The 22,606-nt window shown below is 36.9% G+C and overlaps 1 protein-coding gene across 11 annotated transcripts in view; it reads left to right on the top strand.

Annotated features, from left to right (window-relative positions):
• The window catches only part of CENPE (centromere protein E), a 98,078-nt gene that overhangs the window by 54,138 nt on the left and 21,334 nt on the right, over positions 1–22,606 (top strand). For 4 of the 11 annotated variants that reach the window (XM_054485231.2, XM_063663947.1, XM_054485227.2 and 1 more), the window contains 8 exons: positions 802–960; positions 2,292–2,450; positions 3,095–3,385; positions 3,782–3,940; positions 5,747–5,848; positions 7,834–8,052; positions 10,284–10,481; positions 11,302–11,505. In XM_054485231.2, coding sequence (XP_054341206.1) covers positions 802–960; positions 2,292–2,450; positions 3,095–3,385; positions 3,782–3,940; positions 5,747–5,848; positions 7,834–8,052; positions 10,284–10,481; positions 11,302–11,505 — 1,491 coding nt within the window. Of the gene's footprint in view, positions 1–801; positions 961–2,291; positions 2,451–3,094; positions 3,386–3,781; positions 3,941–4,116; positions 4,408–5,746; positions 5,849–7,833; positions 8,053–10,283; positions 10,482–11,301; positions 11,506–22,606 lie in introns of all 11 variants that reach the window. The other 7 variants (XM_063663949.1, XM_054485232.2, XM_063663948.1 and 4 more) reach the window with 4 other exon arrangements.

Genomic DNA, 22,606 nt, shown 5'->3' with positions numbered 1-22,606 from the left:
AAGCCTGTAATCCCAGCACTTTGGGAGGCCAAGGCGGGCAGATCACGAGGTCAGGAGATCGAGACCATCCTGGCTAACATGGTGAAACCCCATCTCTACTAAAAATGTAAAAAATTAGCCGGTCGTGGTGGCGGGGGCCTGTAGTCCCAGCTACTCAGGAGGCTGAGGCAGGAGAATGGCATGAACCCAGGAGGCGGAGGTTGCAGTGAACCAAGATCGCACCACTGCACTCCAGCCTGGGCGACAGAGCAAGATCCCATCTCAAAAAATAAAATATAAAAAAATAAGATAAAATTGGTCCAATATTGAGGAAAGTTGGTGAGGGTATATTTGGTAATACCTTCCAAATTTTTCAAAGGGTTTATTCGTTGATCCACAAGTCCAGTTGTAACTATCCTCCACACATTTGCACAACTGTATAAAGATATTTGTCGGATATTCTTTGCAACAAGTTGCAATAATGAAACAACACAAACAAAAACAGGGAAAATTCTAACCATCCATTGGTAAGGGACTGGTTAAATAAGTGCAGCACATTCACATCATGGAATTCTATGCTACAAATAAAAAATGTGGTAGAGCTATAGTGCTGATCTGAAGGGTGAAGTGTCCTGTTAGGGAACAGGGTAAGTTCAGGAATAATGTATCTAGAATGTATTGACATCTAAAAGTAGCTTAGAGGGTGAGAACTAGGAGGCCTCAGAAGAGGGTGGAAGATTTTTACCTCCTGCCCTATACCTTTCTATAGCGTGTGGATGGTACTACTCTCAATGTATTATTTTTATTTTTCTATTGATAAAGGACCTAGAAAAACAAGAGGAACTAAAAATTGTTCACATGCATCTGAAGGAGCACCAAGAAACTATTGATAAACTAAGAGGGATTGTTTCAGAGAAAACAAATGAAATATCAAATATGCAAAAGGACTTAGAACACTCAAATGATGCCTTAAAAGCACAGGTATTTTATTTTTAAGTTAGTTACTGAGAGTTTGAATCAAATCTTTTTGTGTAATGAAACAAGATATGAATTACCCTAAAATTGAAGGCAAGTGAAGACTTACTTGCCTACTCAATTTAGAAATTATCATTGATCTTTTTATATCTACTGATATCCTAACTTATTGTATGATTATCTCAAGATCCAGGAACTTCAGGAGAAAGAACATCAAATTCTTTTTTTTTTTTTTTTTTGGGAGACAGAGTCTCACTCTGTCACCTGGAGTGCAACGGCATGATCTCGGCTCACTGCAATCTCTGCCTCCCGGGTTCAAGTGATTCTCCTGCCTCAAGTCTCCCAAGTAGCTAGGATTACGGATGCATGTCATCACACCCAGCTAATTTTTGTATTTTTAGTAGAGAGGGGGTTTCACCATGTTGGCCAGGATGGTCTTGACCTCCTGACCTCATGATCCACCGGCCTCGGCCTCCCAAAGTGCTGGGATTACAGGCATGAGCCACCAGGCCCAACCTCAACTTCTTAAAGTAAAAAATGATCTTAGGGAAACTATGTATCAAACAGGTCAGTTAAAGAAGCAGCTAGAGGCCTGGAATGTAACTCTGGAAAGTGTAGAAACAGAGAAATTAAGATTGACTCAGAAGCTTCATGAAAACCTTAAGGATGTAAGATTTGTTACTAAGGAAAATGATGGCCTAAGAGGAGTAGAGGAAATATTTAAAATGGAGCAAGTCCAATTTAGGGAAGGCCTTAGAGAAATAGAAGCTAAAGTAAGCTTATTCCTCTCCCTGGCAATTCAATGTATTGTGTTCTTACAGCAATGAACCCTTCTTTGAACCAAGTACTACTGTTGGCAAGAATGAAATGATACAGCCTTTTAAGCAGATAATTTGGTACTATTCTTGAAAATGTTCAAGTTTGCAATTAGCATTTTCCTTATGGACTTTAGCCTACATATATACTGTTAAAGGAGTGTGTGTGTATATACAAACACAACATATACATATACCACAGGTTATTTATTGTAGTGATTTTAATTAAAAATGTGAAACAATCTAAATGTTCCTCAGAAGGAAACAGTAAATATGAAAAATATGTCGAAATGCTATGCAACACTTAAAAAAAGTAATATATGTGTAATGTGTTTGCCTCTGGAAAGCAGAAGTAGAGTGTGAAGAGAGGAGGACAGGGAAGAAAAAGCCTGTACCTTAAAAACAACAGCAAAGATATAGAGTAACACTGTTATTATTTTTACTAAGAAAATATATCACTTTATTTTTAAAAAACTAATATTAAGATATGTCACTGTTTTTAAAATTTCTCTAATGATAAAGGATCTGAAAAAACAAGAGGAACTAAGAATTGCTCACATGCATCTGAAAGAGCACCAGGAAACTATTGACAAACTCAGAGGAATTGTTTCTGAGAAGACAGATAAAATATCAAATATGCAAAAAGATTTAGAAAATTCAAATGCTAAATTACAAGAAAAGGTATTTTTATGGGGGGATTGTTTGATTGGATATCTAATTTGTTTGTGCCTAAAATTGTTGGGGATATAAAATGGTTCAACCACATTGGAAAACACCTTGGCAGTATTTACTAATGCTGGACGTAGCCTGCCTGAGGCCCAACATTTCCACTTCTTGGGTATGTACTTAAGAGAAAAGAGTACGTACATACTTCTATAAAAAGACACAAGAATGTTTATGGCAGCCTTATTCAAAATAACAAAAAACTGAAAACTCAAATGTCCATCAGCAGGAAAATGGATACATACATTGTGATATATAAGTTCAAAAGCAGGCAAAACTGAATCAGGATGATAAAGGTCAGAATAGTGGCTGTCTCTAGGAAGAAGCACACAGAAACTTTATGAAGTGCTAGAAATATTCTCTGTTTTAATCTGGGTTGTAGTTTCATAGATTTATACCTGTGTCAAGAATAATTAAGTTATACATTGAAGATGAGCATGCTTTATATATGTTATACCTCAAAAGAAAGTAAAATTCTATGTGGAATTGTGCAGGATATCAGTGAGAGTAACATGGGTAGACAGTTGTCTTAATCAATTTAGAAACTATTATTTATCTGTCCCTAAAAAGCCACCTAACATATTATTTATGATTATCTTAAGATTCAAGAACTTAAGGCAAATGAACATCAACTTTGTAAGTTAAAAAAAGATGTCAATGAGACACAGAAAAAAGTGTCTGAAATGGAGCAACTAAAGAAACAAATAAAAGACCAAAGCTTAACTCTGAGTAAAATAGAAATGGAGAATTTAAATTTGGCTCAGAAACTTCATGAAAACCTTGAAGAAATGAAATCTGTAATGAAAGAAAGAGACAATCTAAGAAGAGTAGAGGAGACGCTCAAACTGGAGAGAGACCAACTCAAGGAAAGCCTGCAAGAAACCAAAGCTAGAGTGAGTTGTGTTCTCTCTTTACCCTACCATTATATTCACGTATTTGGGCAAAAATACAGTGTTCACTGCAGCATTGTGTCTGGTGACTAAAACCTAGAAGTAATCTAAGTGTCCACCAATAAGGCACTATCTGTATAATGGAAAACTAAGCATAAGAATGGGCTATTCTTTATGTGATATTGATTTAGAAAGATGTCCAAGTGGTGTGAAAGGAGAAGGCTATGGGGGAGGCTACCAGCAGAAAATTTTGCTTTTCTCTTCCAATTTGGGAGGTTGTATAATGGTTGTTTTTAACTGTGTGTGTATAGTTTTTAAGATTTTGTTTAAACTCAATCATTAAGTAAAGGTAATGTGCCTTTATATCATTACATTTCTTGATTTCTTCTAACCGTAAAGGATCTGGAAATACAACAGGAACTAAAAACTGCTCGTATGCTATCAAAAGAACACAAAGAAACTGTTGATAAACTTAGAGAAAAATTTTCAGAAAAGACAATTCAAATTTCAAACATTCAAAAGGATTTAGATAAATCAAAAGATGAATTACAGAAAAAGGTATGTGTTGTTTTGTTCTTCTTTTGGAAGTAACTGTGTCCAAAATTATTTGTGGAATTAAAAAGATATAGATACAGATATGTAGATAGATATGTGCATATAGAACACAAGTAGACACTATTTGCCTTCCTTGGAGAAACTGCTTACATTCTAACTTGTTTTACAATTATCTCAAGATCCAAGAACTTCTGAAAAAAGAACTTCAACTGCTTAGAGTGAAAGAAGATGTCAATATGAGTCATAAAAAAATTAATGAAATGGAACAGTTGAAGAAGCAATTTGAGGCCCAAAACTTATCTATGCAAAGTGTGAGAATGGATAACTTCCAGTTGACTAAGAAACTTCATGAAAGCCTTGAAGAAATAAGAATTGTAGCTAAAGAAAGAGATGAGCTAAGGAGGATAAAAGAATCTCTCAAAATGGAAAGGGACCAATTCATAGCAACCTTAAGGGAAATGATAGCTAGAGTGAGTTCAGAATCTTCCCTTGTGTAGTAACTATTAATAAGAATTAAGCTTTTTTGAAAAGAATTACAATATTTTTATTTCTTTCTCTGGAAATTTCTATGAACAGTAAAGGACAGTGGGAAATGGTTACTATAATTTTCACACAATAGAAAACAGTTTTAAAAGAAGCAAAAATATTTTCAGAAAATAACATTTAATTCTTTATTTTTATAAACTGTGTTAAAGCAGACTATTTCCCTTAATATAACGTTTTAAAGTTTTTTTAAATCAAGAGATAGCATTATTCTAAATGGAGAAATATTTGAAGGATTAGATTTGTAAGAGAGCAAATATTCCCATTTCTCTACCTATACATGCTGGAGTTCTAGAGTTGGGCTCTTATTGGTGAAGTTAAAAGGAAAAAAGGCAAGATAAATATAAAAATTAAGTTCCTCTGGTATGACTATTTATAAATATTCAGAATCATATATCTTAAAATATCTAATTAAATCCTCTTTTTGAAAGTAACAAAGTTCAGACAAGTTTATTAAAATCTGTAAAAATCTTTTTTATTCTCATATTTCTTTATGTGGGCCTTAACTAAATTTATAGAGATTTAATTCATTCAACAAATATTCTTCTAGGTACTGTAGTGAACAAGATAAGTGGGAGAAAATGTTTTTGTTTCACTTTATACTTTTTAATCAGAAATGCAAAATGTACACAGGATATGAACTTTTCCAAGGTGCTGGGAAGAATATATGACTAGGGTTTGAAACACCATAGACAGTACAGGTGGTTTTGCCAGTATATTTGGTTGGCGGCAATAAAGTGCATTAGGATAAAAGCAAGTGCCACTGTTAAAACTACAAGTGAATAATGCAGAGATTTGGAAGAGTAGGAATCAGAAATTAAAATCTAATTTAGTTGTTTCCCTGGTTGTTTATTTATTTATTTATTTATTTATTTTTTATAGAGACAGGGTCTCACTATGTTGCCGAGGCTGGTTTTGAGCTCCTGAGCTCAAGTGATCCTCCTGCCTTGAGCTCCTAAAGTGCTAGGATTACAGGCGTGAGCTACCGTGCCTGGCCCTAAAACCTAATTTGTAGCTATGAAAAACAAATCGTATCTCCAAAAATTAGATGATTTTTCTACTTTTTTCCCAATGAGTTGAGGTCACTCCCTATAAAACTTACTGATACTATTATTCATTTTCTGATCATTTTAACGTTGCTTTTGAGTTACAAGTATAATATTTAATTCCATTATTGAAATGTCATGTAATTTAGAAGTGTGCGATTAGACATTATATGTGAATATAGTCATGACAAAAGCCCTGTTTATTTTCTTTTTATCAAAGCAGGACCAACAGAACCACCAAGTAAAACCTGAAGAAAGGTTACTAAGTGATGGACAACAGCACCTTACAGAAAGCCTGAGAGAAAAGTGCTCTAGAATAAAAGTAAGTCCCCTCTGTTAAAACTACAAATGATTATTGGTTCTCTTCCAAAGGCTTACCGAAACCTGAAGTGGAATTGAAGGAACCTCTGGAATGAATAGATAGTATTCAGTATTTTTCTAAACATTGTAATCTAGTACAGGTGTGTGGGTGTAATGCATATATACACACATACACAAACAACAGTGGGAGCTTGTGAATTTAAGTCCTCACCAGAAAAGTGATACTTGAGCAAATACCTGAACGACGTAAAGGGTCAGGCCATACAGATGTCTAAAAAGACCATTATAGGCAAAGGGAACAGCGAGTACAAAGTTCCTGAGGCAGAAGACTGTGGTGGTTCAAGGAATATCGAAAACAGGGCAAGCTGCTAATGAATGAGGTCAGAGAGTTAACAGGGAAGAGGCAAGCTGTGGGACATGAAAAAAGACTGAGTTTTATTAAGTGAGGTGGAGATCCATTGGTGAATTTTTACTGCAAGTGAAACATAATCTAACTTACATTTTAAAGGGATGACTCTTAATCGTTCTATTGAAAATAGAGTGGAAGCAGGAAGACCATTATAAAGACTAATTTCAATCACCCAGGCGGAGATCATCCTGGCCTGGCCCAGAGAGGGAGCAATAGAGGTAGTGAGAAGTGTAGGGATTCTGAATATACATTGAAGGGAAAGCCAACAGGATTTACGGTCATACCTGTTGGAATGCAAGATCTCTAAGGACATTTTTGTTTTGTTTATGACTACATCATTTAGCACATTCCTGACATAAGTCAGTGTTCAATATGCTGCTATATACCGTAGTTGATTCATCCTAAAACCAAAAACAGGAATCCCCTCTCCAGCATTCCAGATTGATTAACATCTAGCTTTTCTTAAATCATTAAAAATAAAGGGCTCATTCTTGTGAGAACGCCCTTGTTTTATTGTTTAGCACCCTGAACTAAACATGTTGCCTACTACATGATTACAGTAACTTGAATTTTACATGTTTCTCTACCTGTGCTCTGACCAGTGTGTCACCTGCATAGCCTCAAGTCACTTGAGTCTATGGGTCCAGGTTTATTGCATGTCTACTGTATGCCAGGTACCATACTGGGTGCTTTACCTCATGATATAGGCTTTATTGCTCCATTCATAAACAAGGAAACTGTGGCTCAGAAAGGAAGTTTAGCAGTTGCCCAAGGTTACACAGCTAGTAAATTGTTAGAATCAGAATTTTAAACTAAGTCAGACTTGTATCTGACTTAGTTCAAAACTTGGGTTATAGAAGCATTTTTATAAACATAATTTTGTCTCCTTCAAGTTAAATGACTGTGTCTGTTTTATAGATTACATAGGTATATAGGTATAGATCATATATTTTACTTGACCCCAGAAAACTTTGTGGTAATTACTGTAGTCTTCCTGTTGTTGTGAAAATGGCTCAGTGACTTCCCCAGTCAAGAAGTGGCAGAGCTGGAACCTGAACTCTACCTCTGATAAAGGGTTAGAAAACAGATTGTAGGCAGATAGTAAGATTGTGTGAAGTATCTATACCAAGCTGACAAATAGGTGGTTTGATTCTTAATCACTTGTTTTATCTGCTAACTCAGACTGCCTACTATAAACATAAACCAACACTCAACCGTGAACTACAATACATACTTAATTGAATTTACTCAAATTTCTCATCAGACTTTGTCAATGTTGATTCATATCATGGATATTCAAAAAACTAAAAAAATGCATCAAAATGTTAAGAATGGTTGGTCCTGGCTTTCTTTGTTATATTTGCTTAAATTTTTTAAATTGCCATAATAATTATCTATTATTTCTGTAATCCAAAATGACAACAAGAGTTTCCTTTTGTTTTTAGACACAAAGGTCTTTATTTCTCTCCTACAGAAAATGTTAAAGCATAAGTTTTGTTACAGTTCTAGAGTTGTAACTACTTATTGTTATATTAGAATGAATTGTTATAAATTGAGTGAATTCTCATCTCCTTTAGGAGCTTTTGAAGAGATACTCAGAGATGGATGATCATTATGAGTGCTTGAATAGATTGTCTCTTGACTTGGAGAAGGAAATTGAAATCCAAAAAGAGCTTTCAATGAGCATTAAAGCAAACCTCTCACTTCCCTATTTACAAACCAAACACATTGAAAAACTTTTTACTGCAAACCAGAGATGTTCCATGGAATTCCACAGAATCATGAAGAAACTGAAGGTACCATCTTTTTTAGTAACATCCTTGTAAATATTTCAGTTACCAACATGAATGTATTTAAGTCCTGCTTCGGGTGCTGGCATATTTGCTATTTAGTATTCTTACTACCAAATTAAAGATTATATGGGTCTGAGCATAGTAATATGTAGGATATCAGCAACACCTGAACTCTGCCTGTGGGCCTAGACATTATGTCAGGATGCTCAGGAGGCAGATGTGAGCTAACATCTCAAAGATCTCATAGTCTGGGGTGAGACAGACATATAAACAGGTATTAAGTGCAATGATAGAAGTGTATGCAAGTTATATGACATACTAAATAAAATTATAGAAGACGAAACTGTAGTAGAAGCCAAACTCAATAACAAAGCTTGGAGTTCTTTTTGTCGATGGGGAATCATTAGACTATTATTTTAAGTGGTGGTGTTAACAGGATCTGATTACCATTTAGGTACTAAACTAAAGAATAAAGAAGAAATGAGTTTGAGGGAGATAAGCCTAGTGGCAGAAAGCAATAAGAGGCAGTTACAGTGGTCCAGATGAGATATTATATGTGACTGTACTACTAGGGAAGGTTTCATAGGGCTGGAGAGGACAAACGAGATTAAAGAAATATTTAGCAGCTTAAAATAGTAGGTCCACATAATTGATAGTGGACATAAGGGAGAGAAGTTTAGATGGAGTTCTTGGATTTGGGCTTAGTCAGGTTTGTGGATAGTGGTACCATTAACTGAGATTCAAAAATAAAAAAGAAAGAGAAACAAGGTAGATGAGGCAGGAGATTGTTTAATTTGAGATGTTTGGGGGCTGAAATACCTATGATGGAACATCCAAGAAGAGAAACCAAGTAGACATTTAGATTTGAGTTTGAGGTTTGGCAGGAGAAAAATAAGGACTAACATTTAAGACTGATCAGCATATAGGTGATAGATAATACATTTGTAAGATCATCCAGAAAGCATAATGAAGAATAAGAGCCTTGGGATAAAAACAGAACTCTCGAAAAGATAAATGTCTAAGATGCAGTAGCAGAAAAGGGAGCAACACATGGGTTCAAGGTTGGAAAAGTCAAAGATACAAGAGAGAACCTAGCAAAAGTACTGCTACCCAAATCAGTGGAGAAGACTATGTCAAAGATGAAGTTATGAGTGGCAAATACTTCAGAGAGTCAGAATATGGACTGAAGATATTCTCTCAATGTGGTGATAATAGAACTCATTAGTGATCATTGTCAGAACAGTTTCAACTGGGTAGTTAAGGAAGAGACCAGATTATAAGAGGTTAAGGAATGGTGGAAGTTGAGGAATAAGTAAGCTGGTATCTGCCCTACCTCAGTAGATTGCCCTTCATGCCCTGGTAATTCTTCCACAAATCCTGGTAATCAGACATCTAGAATTATTCATGAAGTCCATGAGACATTTGGCATTGAAATTATTGTCTCTTGAAGCCAAATATCTAAATATGCTTGACAAGGGAGTCTTTTTTTTTTGAGACGGAGTCTTGCTCTGTTGCCCAGGCTGGAGTGCAGTGGTGCGATCTTGGCTCACTGCAAGCTCTGCCTCCCAGATTTACGCCATTCTCCTGCCTCAGCCTCCCAAGTAGCTGGGACTTCAGGCACCTGCCACCACGCCCAGCTAATTTTTTGTACTTTTAGTAGAGACGGGTTTTCACTGTGTTAGCCAGGATGGTCTCGAACTCCTGACCTTGTTATCCGCCCACGTCAGCCTCCCAAAGTGCTGGGATTACAGGCATGAGCCACCATGTCCGGCCGACAAGGAAGTCTTGAGGCATGTAACATCATCTTTTTGGTTACCCAATCAGAGTTGGCAGGAGAAGATGTTGAAAATGAGTCTTATGAGTTTAACTGGGAAACCCGGGTGATTGGTAATGTAATTAGCCAAAAGCTGGGCAATAGAAAAAGGAGGACTTGTAGAGAAAGGGATCGTGTTACGTTTTAAACATGTTGAATTTGAAGTACTTGTAAGACATCCAAGAAGTATATCTAGTAAGAAGTCAGAAATAAGGAAGTATAGGTCTGGGAGTTAGTTATTCTCCTAAGACACTAAGAGGAAAAAACTGGGGATAGAGAGAAGCTCTTTCCCTTTTCCTCACTTGTGAGAGGATATAGGTAAATAAGAGATGTCATCCTACCTCATAGTCTCAAAGATGAAAACTTTCTCTACATGTGACAAAATTTTCATTTTCCAATTTGTTTAATTTTTTTCTGCAAGTATGTGTTAAGCTATGTTACAAAAATAAAAGAAGAACAACATGAATCCATCAATAAATTTGAAATGGATTTTATTGATGAAGTGGAAAAGCAAAAGGAATTGCTAATTAAAATACAGCACCTTCAACGAGATTGTGATGTACCATCCAGAGAATTAAGGGATCTCAAATTGAACCGGAATATGGATCTACATATTGAGGTATAATTTATTTTAAATGGATTTAATTAGATTTTAAGCCTTTTTATCAAGTAGAAAGGTACTTTTTCATGTGCTTAGAGCTATTTTCATTTACCAGAAATTAAAAATAGGTTGCAGAGTGATACCTGGCCAGACATAAAGACTGGCAAATAATGAACTAGCCTCCCTTCAGACCTCCATAGATACAGGAAAACTTCTTATGTCTATGCTGGGAGTCAGAAACCTCTTTATTACAACAACTCCACATGGAATGTGTTACTTGCATTCATCTATGTGAAGCTGGCATCCAATTCCCAACATGTATGTAAGGTCTGCTATATGTACTAAAAAGCTACATTAGAAGCACTTCATGAAGCCAGCCCCAGTGGCATGCCTATAATTCCAGCTACTTAAGAGGCTCAGGCAGGAGGATCACTTGACTCCAAGGGTTCAAGACCAGCCTGGGCAACATAGTGAGACCATCTCAAAAAATAAAAATTAAGATGCACTTCAGGTATTGTAGCCATTAGTCACAAATTTGTCATTTTGACAAGCTTTAATTCTAATAGGTACAATCTGTTACATCATGTATACTGCCAAAATTATATTATGCAAATAACTAGAATAAAGTTTTAACTTACAATTATATTTCTTAGTTTACTTTAAAATATTAAGAAGTGATATTAAAAGGAAGAAAAGCAAGAGTCCACTAGGTATTGCCCTCTTTTTATGGTGTGTGTGTATATATATATATATATATATATATATATATATATATATATGATATTTGGATCAAAACTTTCCTAATGTTTAAACAATTTGACGCTTGTTTTTCACACAGGAAATTCTCAAAGATTTCTCAGAAAGTGAGTTCCCTAGCATAAAGACTGAATTTCAACAAATACTAACTAATAGGAAAGAAATGACACAGTTTTTGGAAGAGTGGTTAAATACTCGTTTTGATATAGAAAAGCTTAAAAATGGCATCCAGAAAGAAAATGATAGGATTTGTCAAGTGAATAACTTTTTTAATAACAGAATAATTGTAAGTATTACTTTTTGCTGTACTACTTTTTTGTTGCTGTTTGCTTTAATTGTCCTACCTCATTCTTAAAAGGGCAACTTATGTATATTTTCTTTATTTGTATATGCTTTAAAAAAATTGATTTGATAAAACGTGTTCTTCCTCTAATGTATTATTCTTCTTTATCAATTCATACTGATCAAGGTAATGAAATCTTGTTGTATAATATTTAGTTTCCACTTGTGAAATCTTGAATCCTCTTACTATTCTCCTCTTTTTCTTCTCCTTCTCACTGCTTCTGTAAGAACTGAGCCTTTTCCACAAGTAGCCTTAGAGATCGTAAGACATGAGTCTGTTTCAAGGCTATGGGCGGCAACTGTGGTAAAGTCATAGACAAGCCTGGCCAGCTACTTTAGATGGGCTTCATGTGCTTTAATAAACTTTTTTTTTAAGAGCAATTTTAGGTTCACAGCAAATTGAGCAGAAAGTACAGAGAGTTCTCTTATACCCCATCTCCACAAACACAATCTCCCCTATCAACAGCCCACATCAGAGTGGCACATTTGGCACAATCAGTGAACCTACATTGATACATCATTATCACCCAAGAGAGTCTGTAGCTTACATTAGGGTTCACACTTGGCATAGTACATTCTATAAGTTACAAACGTAAAATGACACGTATCCATCATTACAGTATCATACAGGGTAATTTTACTATCCTGCCATAAAAATTCCCTGGGTTCCACCTGTATTCATCACTTCACCTTCCTAAACCATGGCAACTGCTAATCTTTTTACTGTCTCCATAGTAGCACCTTTTCCAGAATGTCATATGTTGGAATCATACAGTTTATAGCCTTTTCAGGTTGACAACTTTCACTTAATAATATTTATTTACGTTTTCTCCATGTCTTTTCATGGCTTCATAGCTTATTTCTTTTTATTTTTTTATCTTTTTTTTATTATTATTATACTTTAAGTTTTAGGGTACATGTGCACAATGTGCAGGTTAGTTACATATGTATACATGTGCCATGCTGGTGTGCTGCACCCATTAACTCATCATTTAGCATTAGGTATATCTCCTAATGCTATCCCTCCCCCCTCCCCCCACCCCACAACAGTCCCCAGAGTGTGATGTTCCCCTTCCTGTGTCCATGTGTTCTCATTGTTCAATTCCCACCTATGAGTGAGAACGTGCGGTGTTTGATTTTTTGTCCTTCCGATAGTTTACTGAGAATGATGATTTCCAGTTTCATCCATGTCCCTAAAAAGGACATGAACTCATCATTTTTTATGGCTGCATAGTATTCCAGGGTGTATATGTGCCACATTTTCTTAATCCAGTCTATCATTGTTGGACATTTGGATTGGTTCCAAGTCTTTGCTATTGTGAATAATGCCGCAATAAACATACGTGTGCATGTGTCCTTATAGCAGCATGTTTATAGTCCTTTGGGTATATACCCAGTAATGGGATGGCTGGGTCAAATGGTATTTCTAGTTCTAGATCCCTGAGGAATCGCCACACTGACTTCCACGATGGTTGAACTAGTTTACAGTCCCACTAACAGTGTAAAAATGTTCCTATTTCTCCACATCCTCTCCAGCACCTGTTGTTTCCTGACTTTTTCATGATCGCCATTCTAACTGGTGTGAGATGGTATCTCATTGTGGTTTTGATTTGCATTTCTCTGATGGCCAGTGATGGTGAGCATTTTTTCATGTGTTTTTTGGCTGCATGAATGTCTTCTTTTGAGAAGTGTCTGTTCATGTCCTTTGCCCACTTTTTGATGGGGTTATTTGTTTTTTTCTTGTAAATTTGTTTGAGTTCATTGTAGATTCTGGATATTAGCCCTTTGTCAGATGAGTAGGTTGCGAAAATTTTCTCCCATTTTGTAGGTTGCCTGTTCACTCCGATGGTAGTTTCTTTTGCTGTGCAGAAGCTCTTTAGTTTAATTAGATCCCATTTGTCAATTTTGGCTTTTGTTGCCATTGCTTTTGGTGTTTTAGACATGAAGTCCTTGCCCATGCTGTGTCCTGAATGGTAATGCCTAGGTTTTCTTCTAGGGATTTTATGGTTTTAGGTCTAACATTTAAGTCTTTAATCCATCTTGAATTGATTTTTGTATAAGGTGTAAGGAAGGGATCCAGTTTCAGCTTTCTACATATGGCTAGCCAGTTTTCCCAGCACCATTTATTAAATAGGGAATCCTTTCCACATTTCTTGTTTTTCTCAGGTTTGTCAAAGGTCAGATAGTTGTAGATATGTGGTGTTATTTCTGAGGGCTCTGTTCTGTTCCATTGATCTATATCTCTGTTTTGGTACCAGTACCATGCTGTTTTGGTTACTGTAGCCTTGTAGTATAGTTTGAAGTCAGGTAGCATGATGCCTCCAGCTTTGTTCTTTTGGCTTACGATTGACTTGGCGATGTGGGCTCTTTTTTGGTTCCGTATGAACTTTAAAGTAGTTGTTTCCAATTCTGTGAAGAAAGTCATTGGTAGCTTGATGAGGATGGCATTGAATCTATAAATTACCTTGGGCAGTATGGCCATTTTCACAATATTGATTCTTCCTACCCATGAGCATGGAATGTTCTTCCATTTGTTTGTATCCTCTTTTATTTCACTGAGCAGTGGTTTGTAGTTCTCCTTGAAGCGGTCCTTCACATCCCTTGTAAGTTGGATTCCTAGGTATTTTATTCTCTTTGAAGCAATTGTGAATGGGAGTTCACTCATGATTTGGCTCTCTGTTTCTCTGTTGTTGGTGTATAAGAATGCTTGTGATTTTTGTACATTGATTTTGTATCCTGAGACTTTGCTGAAGTTGCTTATCAGCTTAAGGAGATTTTGGGCTGAGACAATGGGGTTTTCTAGATATACTATCATGTCATCTGCAAACAGGGACAATTTGACTTCCTCTTTTCCTAATTCAATACACTTTATTTCCTTCTCCTGCCTGATTGCCCTGGCCAGAACTTCCAACACTATGTTGAATAGAAGTGGTGAGAGAGGGCATCACTGTCTTGTGCCAGTTTTCAAAGGGAAGGCTTCCAGTTTTTGCCCATTCAGTGTGATATTGGCTGTGGGTTTGTCATAGATAGCTCTTATTGAGATACCTCCCATCAATACCTAATTTATTGAGAGTTTTTAGCATGAGGGGTTGTTGAATTTTGTCAAAGGCCTTTTCTGCATCTGTTGAGATAATCACGTGGTTTTTGTCCTTGGTTCTGTTTATATGCTGGATTACATTTATTGATTTGCGTATATTGAACCAGCCTTGCATCCCAGGGATGAAGCCCACTTGATCTTGGTGGATAAGCTTTTTGATGTGCTGCTGGATTCGATTTGCCAGTATTTTATTGAGGATTTTTGCATAAATGTTCATCAGGGATATTGGTCTAAAATTCTCTTTTTTGGTTGTGTCTGCCCGGCTTTGGTATCAGGATGATGCTGTCCTCATAAAATGAGTTAGGGAGGATTCTCTCTTTTTCTGTTGATTGGAATTGTTTCAGAAGGAATGGTACCAGTTCCTCCTTGTACCTCTGGTAGAATTCGGCTGTGAATCCATCTGGTCCTGGACTCTTTTTGGTTGGTAAGCTATTGATTATTGCCACAATTTCAGCTCCTGTTATTGGTCTATTCAGAGATTCAACTTCTTCCTGGTTTAGTCTTGGGAGGGTGTCGAGGAATTTATCCATTTCTTCTAGATTTTCTAGGTTATTTGCGTAGAGGTGTTGGTAGTATTCTCTGATGGTAGTTTGTATTTCTGTGGGATCAGTGGTGATATCCCCTTTATCATTTTTTATTGCGTCTATTTGATTCTTCTCTCTTTTCTTCTTTATTAGTCTTGCTAATGGTCTATCAATTTTGTTGATCCTGTCAAAAAACCAGCTCCTGGATTCATTAATTTTTTGAAAGGTTTTTTGTGTCTCTATTTCCTTCAGTTCTGCTCTGACTTTAGTTATTTCTTGCCTTCTGCTAGCTTTTGAATGTGTTTGCTCTTGCTTTTCTAGTTCTTTTAATTGTGATGTTAGGGTGTCAATTTCAGGTCTTTCCTGCTTTCTCTTGTGGGCATTTAGTGCTATAAATTTCCCTCTACACACTTCTTTGAATGTGTCCCAGAGATTCTGGTATGTTGTGTCTTTGTTCTCGTTGGTTTCAAAGAACATCTTTATTTCTGCCTTCATTTCGTTATGTACCCAGTAGTCATTCAGGAGTAGGTTGTTCAGTTTCCATGTAGTTGAGCGGTTTTGAGTGAGTTTCTCAATCCTGAGATCTAGTTTGATTGCACTGTGGTCTGAGAGACAGTTTGTTATAATTTCTGTCCTTTTACATTTGCTGAGGAGAGCTTTACTTCCAACTATGTGGTCAATTTTGGAATAGGTGTGGTGTGGTGCTGAAAAAAATGTATATTCTGTTGATTTGGGGTGGAGAGTTCTGTAGACGTCTCTTAGGTCCGCTTGGTGCAGAGCTGAGTGCAATTCCTGGGTATCCTTGTTAACTTTCTGTCTCATTGATCTGTCTGATGTTGACAGTGGGGTGTTAAAAGTCTCCCATTATTATTGTGTGGGAGTCTAAGTCTCTTTGTAGGTCTCTCAGGACTTGCTTTATGAATCTGGGTGCTCCTGTATTGGGTGCATATATATTTAGGATAGTTAGCTCTTCTTGTTGAACTGATCCCTTTACCATTATGTAATGGCCTTCTTTGTCTCTTTTGATCTTTGTTGGTTTAAAGTCTGTTTTATCAGAGACTAGGATTGCAACCCCTGCCTCTTTTTGTTTTCCATTTGCTTGGTAGATCTTCCTCCATCCTTTTATTTTGGCCTATGTGTGTCTCTGCACTTGAGATGGGTTTCCTGAATACAGCACACTGATGGGTCTTGACTCGTTATCCAGTTTGCCAGTCTGTGTCTTTTAATTGGAGCATTTAGTCCATTTACATTTAAAGTTAATATTGTTATGTGTGAATTTGATCCTGTCATTATGATGTTAGCTGGTTATTTTGCTCGTTAATTGATGCAGTTTCTTCCTAGTCTCGATGGTCTTTACTTTTTGGCATGATTTTGCAGCAGCTGGTACCGTTTGTTGCTTTCCATGTTTAGGGCTTCCTTCAGGAACTCTTTTAGGGCAGGCCTGGTGGTGACAAAATCTCTCAGCATTTGCTTGTCTGTAAAGGATTTTATTTCTCCTTCACTTATGAAGCTTAGTTTGGCTGGATATGAAATTCTGGGTTGAAAATTATTTTCTTTAAGAATGTTGAATATTGGCCCCCACTCTCTTCTGGCTTGTAGAGTTTCTGCTGAGAGATCTGCTGTTAGTCTGATGGGCTTCCCTTTGTGGGTAACCCGACCTTTCTCTCTGGCTGCCCTTAACATTTTTTCCTTCATTTCAACTTTGGTGAATCTGACAATTATGTGTCTTGGAGTTGCTCTTCTCGAGGAGTATCTTTGTGGTGTTCTCTGTATTGCCTGAATCTGAATGTTGGCCTGCCTTGCTAGATTGGGGAAGTTCTCCTGGATAATATCCTGCAGAGTGTTTTCCAACTTGGTTCCATTCTCCCCGTCACTTTCAGGTACATCAGTCACACCAATCAGGCATAGATTTGGTCTTTTCACATAGTCCCATATTTCTTGGAGGCTTTGTTCGTTTCTTTTTATTCTTTTTTCGCTAAGCTTCCCTTCTCACTTCATTTCATTCATTTCATCTTCCATCACTGATACCCTTTCTTCCAGTTCATCGTACCGGCTCCTGAGGCTTCTGCATTCTTCACGTAGTTCTCGAGCCTTGGCTTTCAGCTCCATCAGCTCCTTTAAGCACTTCTCTGTATTGGTTATTCTAGTTATACATTTGTCTAAATTTTTTTCAAAGTTTTCAACTTCTTTGCCTTTGGTTTGAATTTCTTCCTGTAGCTCAGAGTAGTTTGATCATCTGAAGCCTTCTTCTTCTTACTCGTCCAAGTCATTCTCCATCCAGCTTTGTTCCATTGCTGGTGAGGAACTGCGTTCCTTTGGAGGAGGAGAGGCGCTCTGCTTTTTAGAGTTTCCAGTTTTTCTGCTCTGTTTTTTCCCCATCTTTGTGGTTTTATCTTCTTTTGGTCTTTGATGATGGTGATGTACAGATGGGTTTTTGGTGTGGATGTCCTTTCTGTTTGTTAGTTCTCATTCTAACAGATGGGACCCTCAGCTGCAGGTCTGTTGGAGTTTGCTAGAGGTCCACTCCAGACCCTGTTTGCCTGGGTAACAGCAGTGGTGGCTGCAGAACAGCGGATTTTCATGAACCGCGAATGCTGCTGTCTGATCGTTCCTCTGGAAGTTTTGTCCCAGAGGAGTACCCAGCTGTGTGAGGTGTCAGTCTGCCCCTACTGGGGGGGTGCCTCCCAGTTAGGCTGCTCGGGGGTCAGGGTTCAGGGACCCACTTGAGGAGGCAGTCTGCCCGTTCTTAGATCTCCAGCTGCGTGCTGGGAGAACCACTGCTCTCTTCAAAGCTGTCAGACAGGGACATTTAAGTCTGCAGAGGTTACTGCTGTCTTTTTGTTTGTCTGTGCCCTGCCCCCAGAGGAGGAGCCTACAGAGGCCGGCAGGCCTTGTTGAGCTGTGGTGGGCTCCACCCAGTTTGAGCTTCCTGGCTGCTTTGTTTACCTAAGCAAGCCTGGGCAATGGCAGGTACCCCTCCTCCAGCCTGGCTGCCGCCTTGCAGCTCGCTGCCGCCTTGCAGTTTGATCTCAGACTGCTGTGCTAGCAATCAGCGAGACTCCGTGGGCGTAGGATCCTCCGAGCCAGGTGCGGGATATAATCTCCTGGTGTGCCGTTTTTTAAGCCCGTCGGAAAAGCGCAGTATTCGGGTGGGAGTGACCCGATTTTCCAGGTGCCGTCTGACACCCCTTTCTTTGACTAGGAAAGGGAACTCCCTGACCCCTTGCACTTCCCGAGTGAGGCAATGCCTCACTCTGGTTCAGCTCATGCCCAGTGCGCTGCACCCACGGTCCTGCGCCCACTGTCTGGCACTCCCTAGTGAGATGAACCCGGTACCTCAGATGGAAATGCAGAAATCACCCGTCTTCTGTGTCGCTTATGCTGGGAGCTCGCTTATTTCTTTTTAATGCTGAATAATATTCCATTGTGTGTTTGCACCTGTTTATCTATCACCTACCAAAGGATATTTTGGTGGCTTGTATGTTTTGGCAATTATGAATTCAGCTGCTATAAACATACATATGTATCTTTTTGTGTGGACATACATTTTCAACTCTCTTGAGTAACTATCAAGGAATGCAATTTCTGGATCATAAAGTAAAAGTTTGTTTAGTTTTGTAAGAAACTGCCAGACAGTCTTCCAAAGGGGCGGTACCATTTTGCACTCCCACCAGCAATGAATAAAATTCCTGTTGCTCCACATTCTCATCAGCATTTGGTGTTGGCAGTTTAGGATTTTGACCATTCTAGTAAGTGTAGTAAGTGTAGTATTTGACCATTCTAGTAGTATCTCATTCAGTTTGCAATTCTCTAATAACATATGATGTTGAACATTTTTTATAGTTATTTGTCATCTGTGTATCTTTTCTGGTGAAGTGTCTGTTCAGGTCTGTTGCCCTTATTTTAGTCAGGTTATTTGTTTTCTCATTGTTAAGGTTTAAGAATTGTTTGTGTACTTTGAATATTGGTCTTTTATCAGATATGTCTTGGAAATATATTCTACCAATCTGTGGCTTGTCTTCTCACTCCCTTGGCATTGTATTTCAGAGTGCAGATTTTTAATGTTAAAAAAAAGTCTAGCTTATCAATTATTTCTTTCATAGATTATACCTTTGAGTTTGTATCTAAAATATCATCAAACCCAAGATCGTCTAGATTTTCTCCTATGCTGTCTTCCATAGTTTTTGTTTTACATTTTAACCAATGATCCATCTTGAGTTAATTTTTCTGAAGTTCTTAAGGTCTTTTTTTATTTATTTATTTTTTGCTTGTAGAAGTCCAGGTTCAGCACCATTATATTGTCTTTGCTCCTTTGTCAGTGATCATTTAACTACGTGGGATCTATTTCTGAGCTCTCTATTCTATTCTGTTGACCTATTTATTTGTTCTTTCATTTATAGCAAATCTGGAAACTGCTGATTTTTATAGTAAATCTGGAAGTCAAGTAACGTCAGTTCTCTGATGTCGTTCTTCAACATTGTGTTGGTTATTCTGGGTCCTTTGCCTCTCCATATAAACTTTGGAATTAGTTTGTCCCTATTCACATAATAACTTCCTATGGTTTTGTTGGAATTCCTTCTAATTTATAGATGGAAAGAACTGACATCTTGACAATATCGTGTCTTTTTATCCATGAATATGGAATATTTCTCCATTTATTTGATTCTTTTATTTTTTTATCAGAGTTTGGTAGTTTTTCTCATGTAGATCTTGTATATATTTGTTAGATTTGCCTATGTATTTTATTTTGGGGGATGCTAGTATAAATGGTAATGTATTTTTAATTTCAAATTACACTTGTAAATTGCTGGTATACAGGAAAGCTATTAACTTTTGTATATTGACTTTTTATCCTGCAACTTTGCTATAGTTGCTTATTTAGTTCCAGGAGTATTTTTGTTGATGCCTTCAGATTTTCTATGTAGATGATCGTGTCATGTGTAGACAAAGAGAGTTTTGTTTTATTTCTTCTTTACAAATTTGTGTACCTTGTATTTTCTTTACTTGTCTTATGGTGTTAATTTGGACTTCCAGTACAGTGTTGAAAACCAGAGGTGAGAGGGGACATCCTTGCCTTGTTTCTGATCACAGCAGGAAGAATTCTAGTTTCTCGTGATTAACTATGATGTTAGCTGTAGTTTTTTGTAGATATTCTTTATCAAGTTGTAGAGGTTCATCTCTATTGCTGAGAGTTTTAAATTATGAATGGGTATTGGATTTTGACAAATATTTTTTCTGCATCTATTGATATGATCATGTGATTTTTCTTCTTTAGCCTATGTGATGGAATACATTAATTGATTTTTGAATGTTAAACCGGCTTTGCATACCTGGGATAAGTCCCATTTGGTCATGTATAATCATTTTTACACATGATTTGATTTGACTTCCTAATATTTTGTTGAGATTTTCACATCTTTTTTTACATCTTTGTTTGTTTTTTATTTTATTTTATTTTATTTTTTGAGATGGAGTCTCACTCTGTCTCCCAGGCTGGAGTGCAATGGCGCGATCTCGGCTCACTGCAACATCTGCCTCCCAGGTTCAAGCACTTCTCCCGCCTCAGCCTCCTGAGTAGCTGGGATTACATGCACGCACCACCACGCCTGGCTAATTTTTGTATTTTTAGTAGAGACGGGTTTCACCATGTTCGTCAGGCTGGTCTCGAACTCCTGACCTCGTGATCCACCCACCTCGGCCTCCCAAAGTGCTGGGATTACAGACATGAACCACCGTACCCAGCTTTTACATCTCTTTTTATGAGAGATACTAGTCTGTAGTTTTCTTGTATAATGTCATCATCTGGTTTTAGTATTAGAATAATGCTGACATCATAGAATGAGTTTCTGTTTCTATCTTCTAGAAGAGATTGTAGATTGTAGAGAATGGGTATAGTTTTTTCCTTAAATTTCTTAAATATTTGGTAGAATTCACCATTGAACTCATCTGGACCTGGTGCTTTCTGTTTTGGAAAGTTTTTAATTACTGACTCCATTTCTTTGATAGGTATAGGCCTAATCGAACTGCCTTTCTTGTGTATTGGTAGATTGTGTCTTTCAAAGAATTGGTCCATTTCATTTAAATTATCAAATTTGTGGGTTGTTCATAATTGTAAGTTGTAATAATTGAGTTGTTCCGAATATTTTTTAATGTCCATGGGCTCTGTAGTGATGTCCTGTCATCCATTTCTGATATTAGTAATGTGTTTTCTTTTTCTTTTTCTTATTTTGCCTAGCTAGAGGTTTATTAACTTTATTGATCTTTTCAAAGAACCAGTTTTTAGGATATTTATTTTCTCTATTGATTTTCTGTTTCAATTTCATTGATTTCTACTTTTATTATTTCTTCTGCTTACTTTGGATTTAATTTGCTGTTCACTTTTAGTTTCCTAAGGTTAAAGCCTCATTTATTGATTTTTAGGTCTTTCCTCTTTTCTAATACTGGTATTCAATGCTATAAGTTTTCCTCTAAGCACTGCTTTTACTGCATCCCACAGATACTGGTAAATCATATTTTCATCTTCATTGAGTTCAAAATACATTTTAATTTCTCTTTATTTCTCCTGTCACCCGTATGTTGTTTAGAAGTGTATTTTTTAAATCTCTAATTATCTGGGGATTTTTCAGCTGGTTTTGATTTCTAGTTTAATTCCATTGTGGTCTGAGAGTAGACATGGTATGATTGGTCCAGAATGTGGTCTGTCTTTGCAAATATTCAATGTAAGTTTTAGAAGAATATATAATATGCTGTTGTTGGATGAAGTAGTCAATAGATGTTAATTGCATCCAGTTGATAGATGGTGCTGTTAAATTCAACCATGTCCTTCCTGATTTTTCTGCCTGGTGGATCTGTTCACTTCTGATAGAGAGGCGTTGAAGTCTCCAACTATAATAAATTGATCTATTTCTCCTTGTAGTTTTACCAGTTTTTGCCTCAAGTATTTTAATGCGTTTTTGTTAGGTGCATGCAAAATAAAAATTGTTATGTCTTCTTGGGGTATTGATGTCTTTATCACTATGTAATGTCCCTTTATCCCTGATAGTTTTCCTTGCTCTGAACTCTGCTATGTGTGAAATTAATATCACTACTTCATCTCTTTTGACTAGTTTTAACATGGTGTATCTTTCTCCATCCCTTTACTTTCTAATCTATGTGTCCTTATATTGAAGATGGGTTTCTTGTAGACAACATACAGTCAGCTCTTGTTTTTTGATCTGCTTTGACAGTCGGTCTTTTAATTGGTGTATTTAGACCATTGACATTTAAGGTGATTATTGATATAATTGGATTAATATCTACCATGTTGTTGCTGTTTTCTATTTTTTGCCCTTATTCTTTGTAGCTATTTTTGTCTTCCACATTTTTTCTGCCTTTTATGGTTTAAATTATTTTATGATTCCATTTTCTCTGCTTAGCATACAACT

This window comes from Pongo pygmaeus, chromosome 3 (genome assembly GCF_028885625.2).
Source record: "Pongo pygmaeus isolate AG05252 chromosome 3, NHGRI_mPonPyg2-v2.0_pri, whole genome shotgun sequence".
Classification (NCBI taxonomy): Eukaryota; Metazoa; Chordata; class Mammalia; order Primates; family Hominidae; genus Pongo; species Pongo pygmaeus.
This window is presented reverse-complemented; position numbering and strand designations above follow the sequence as displayed.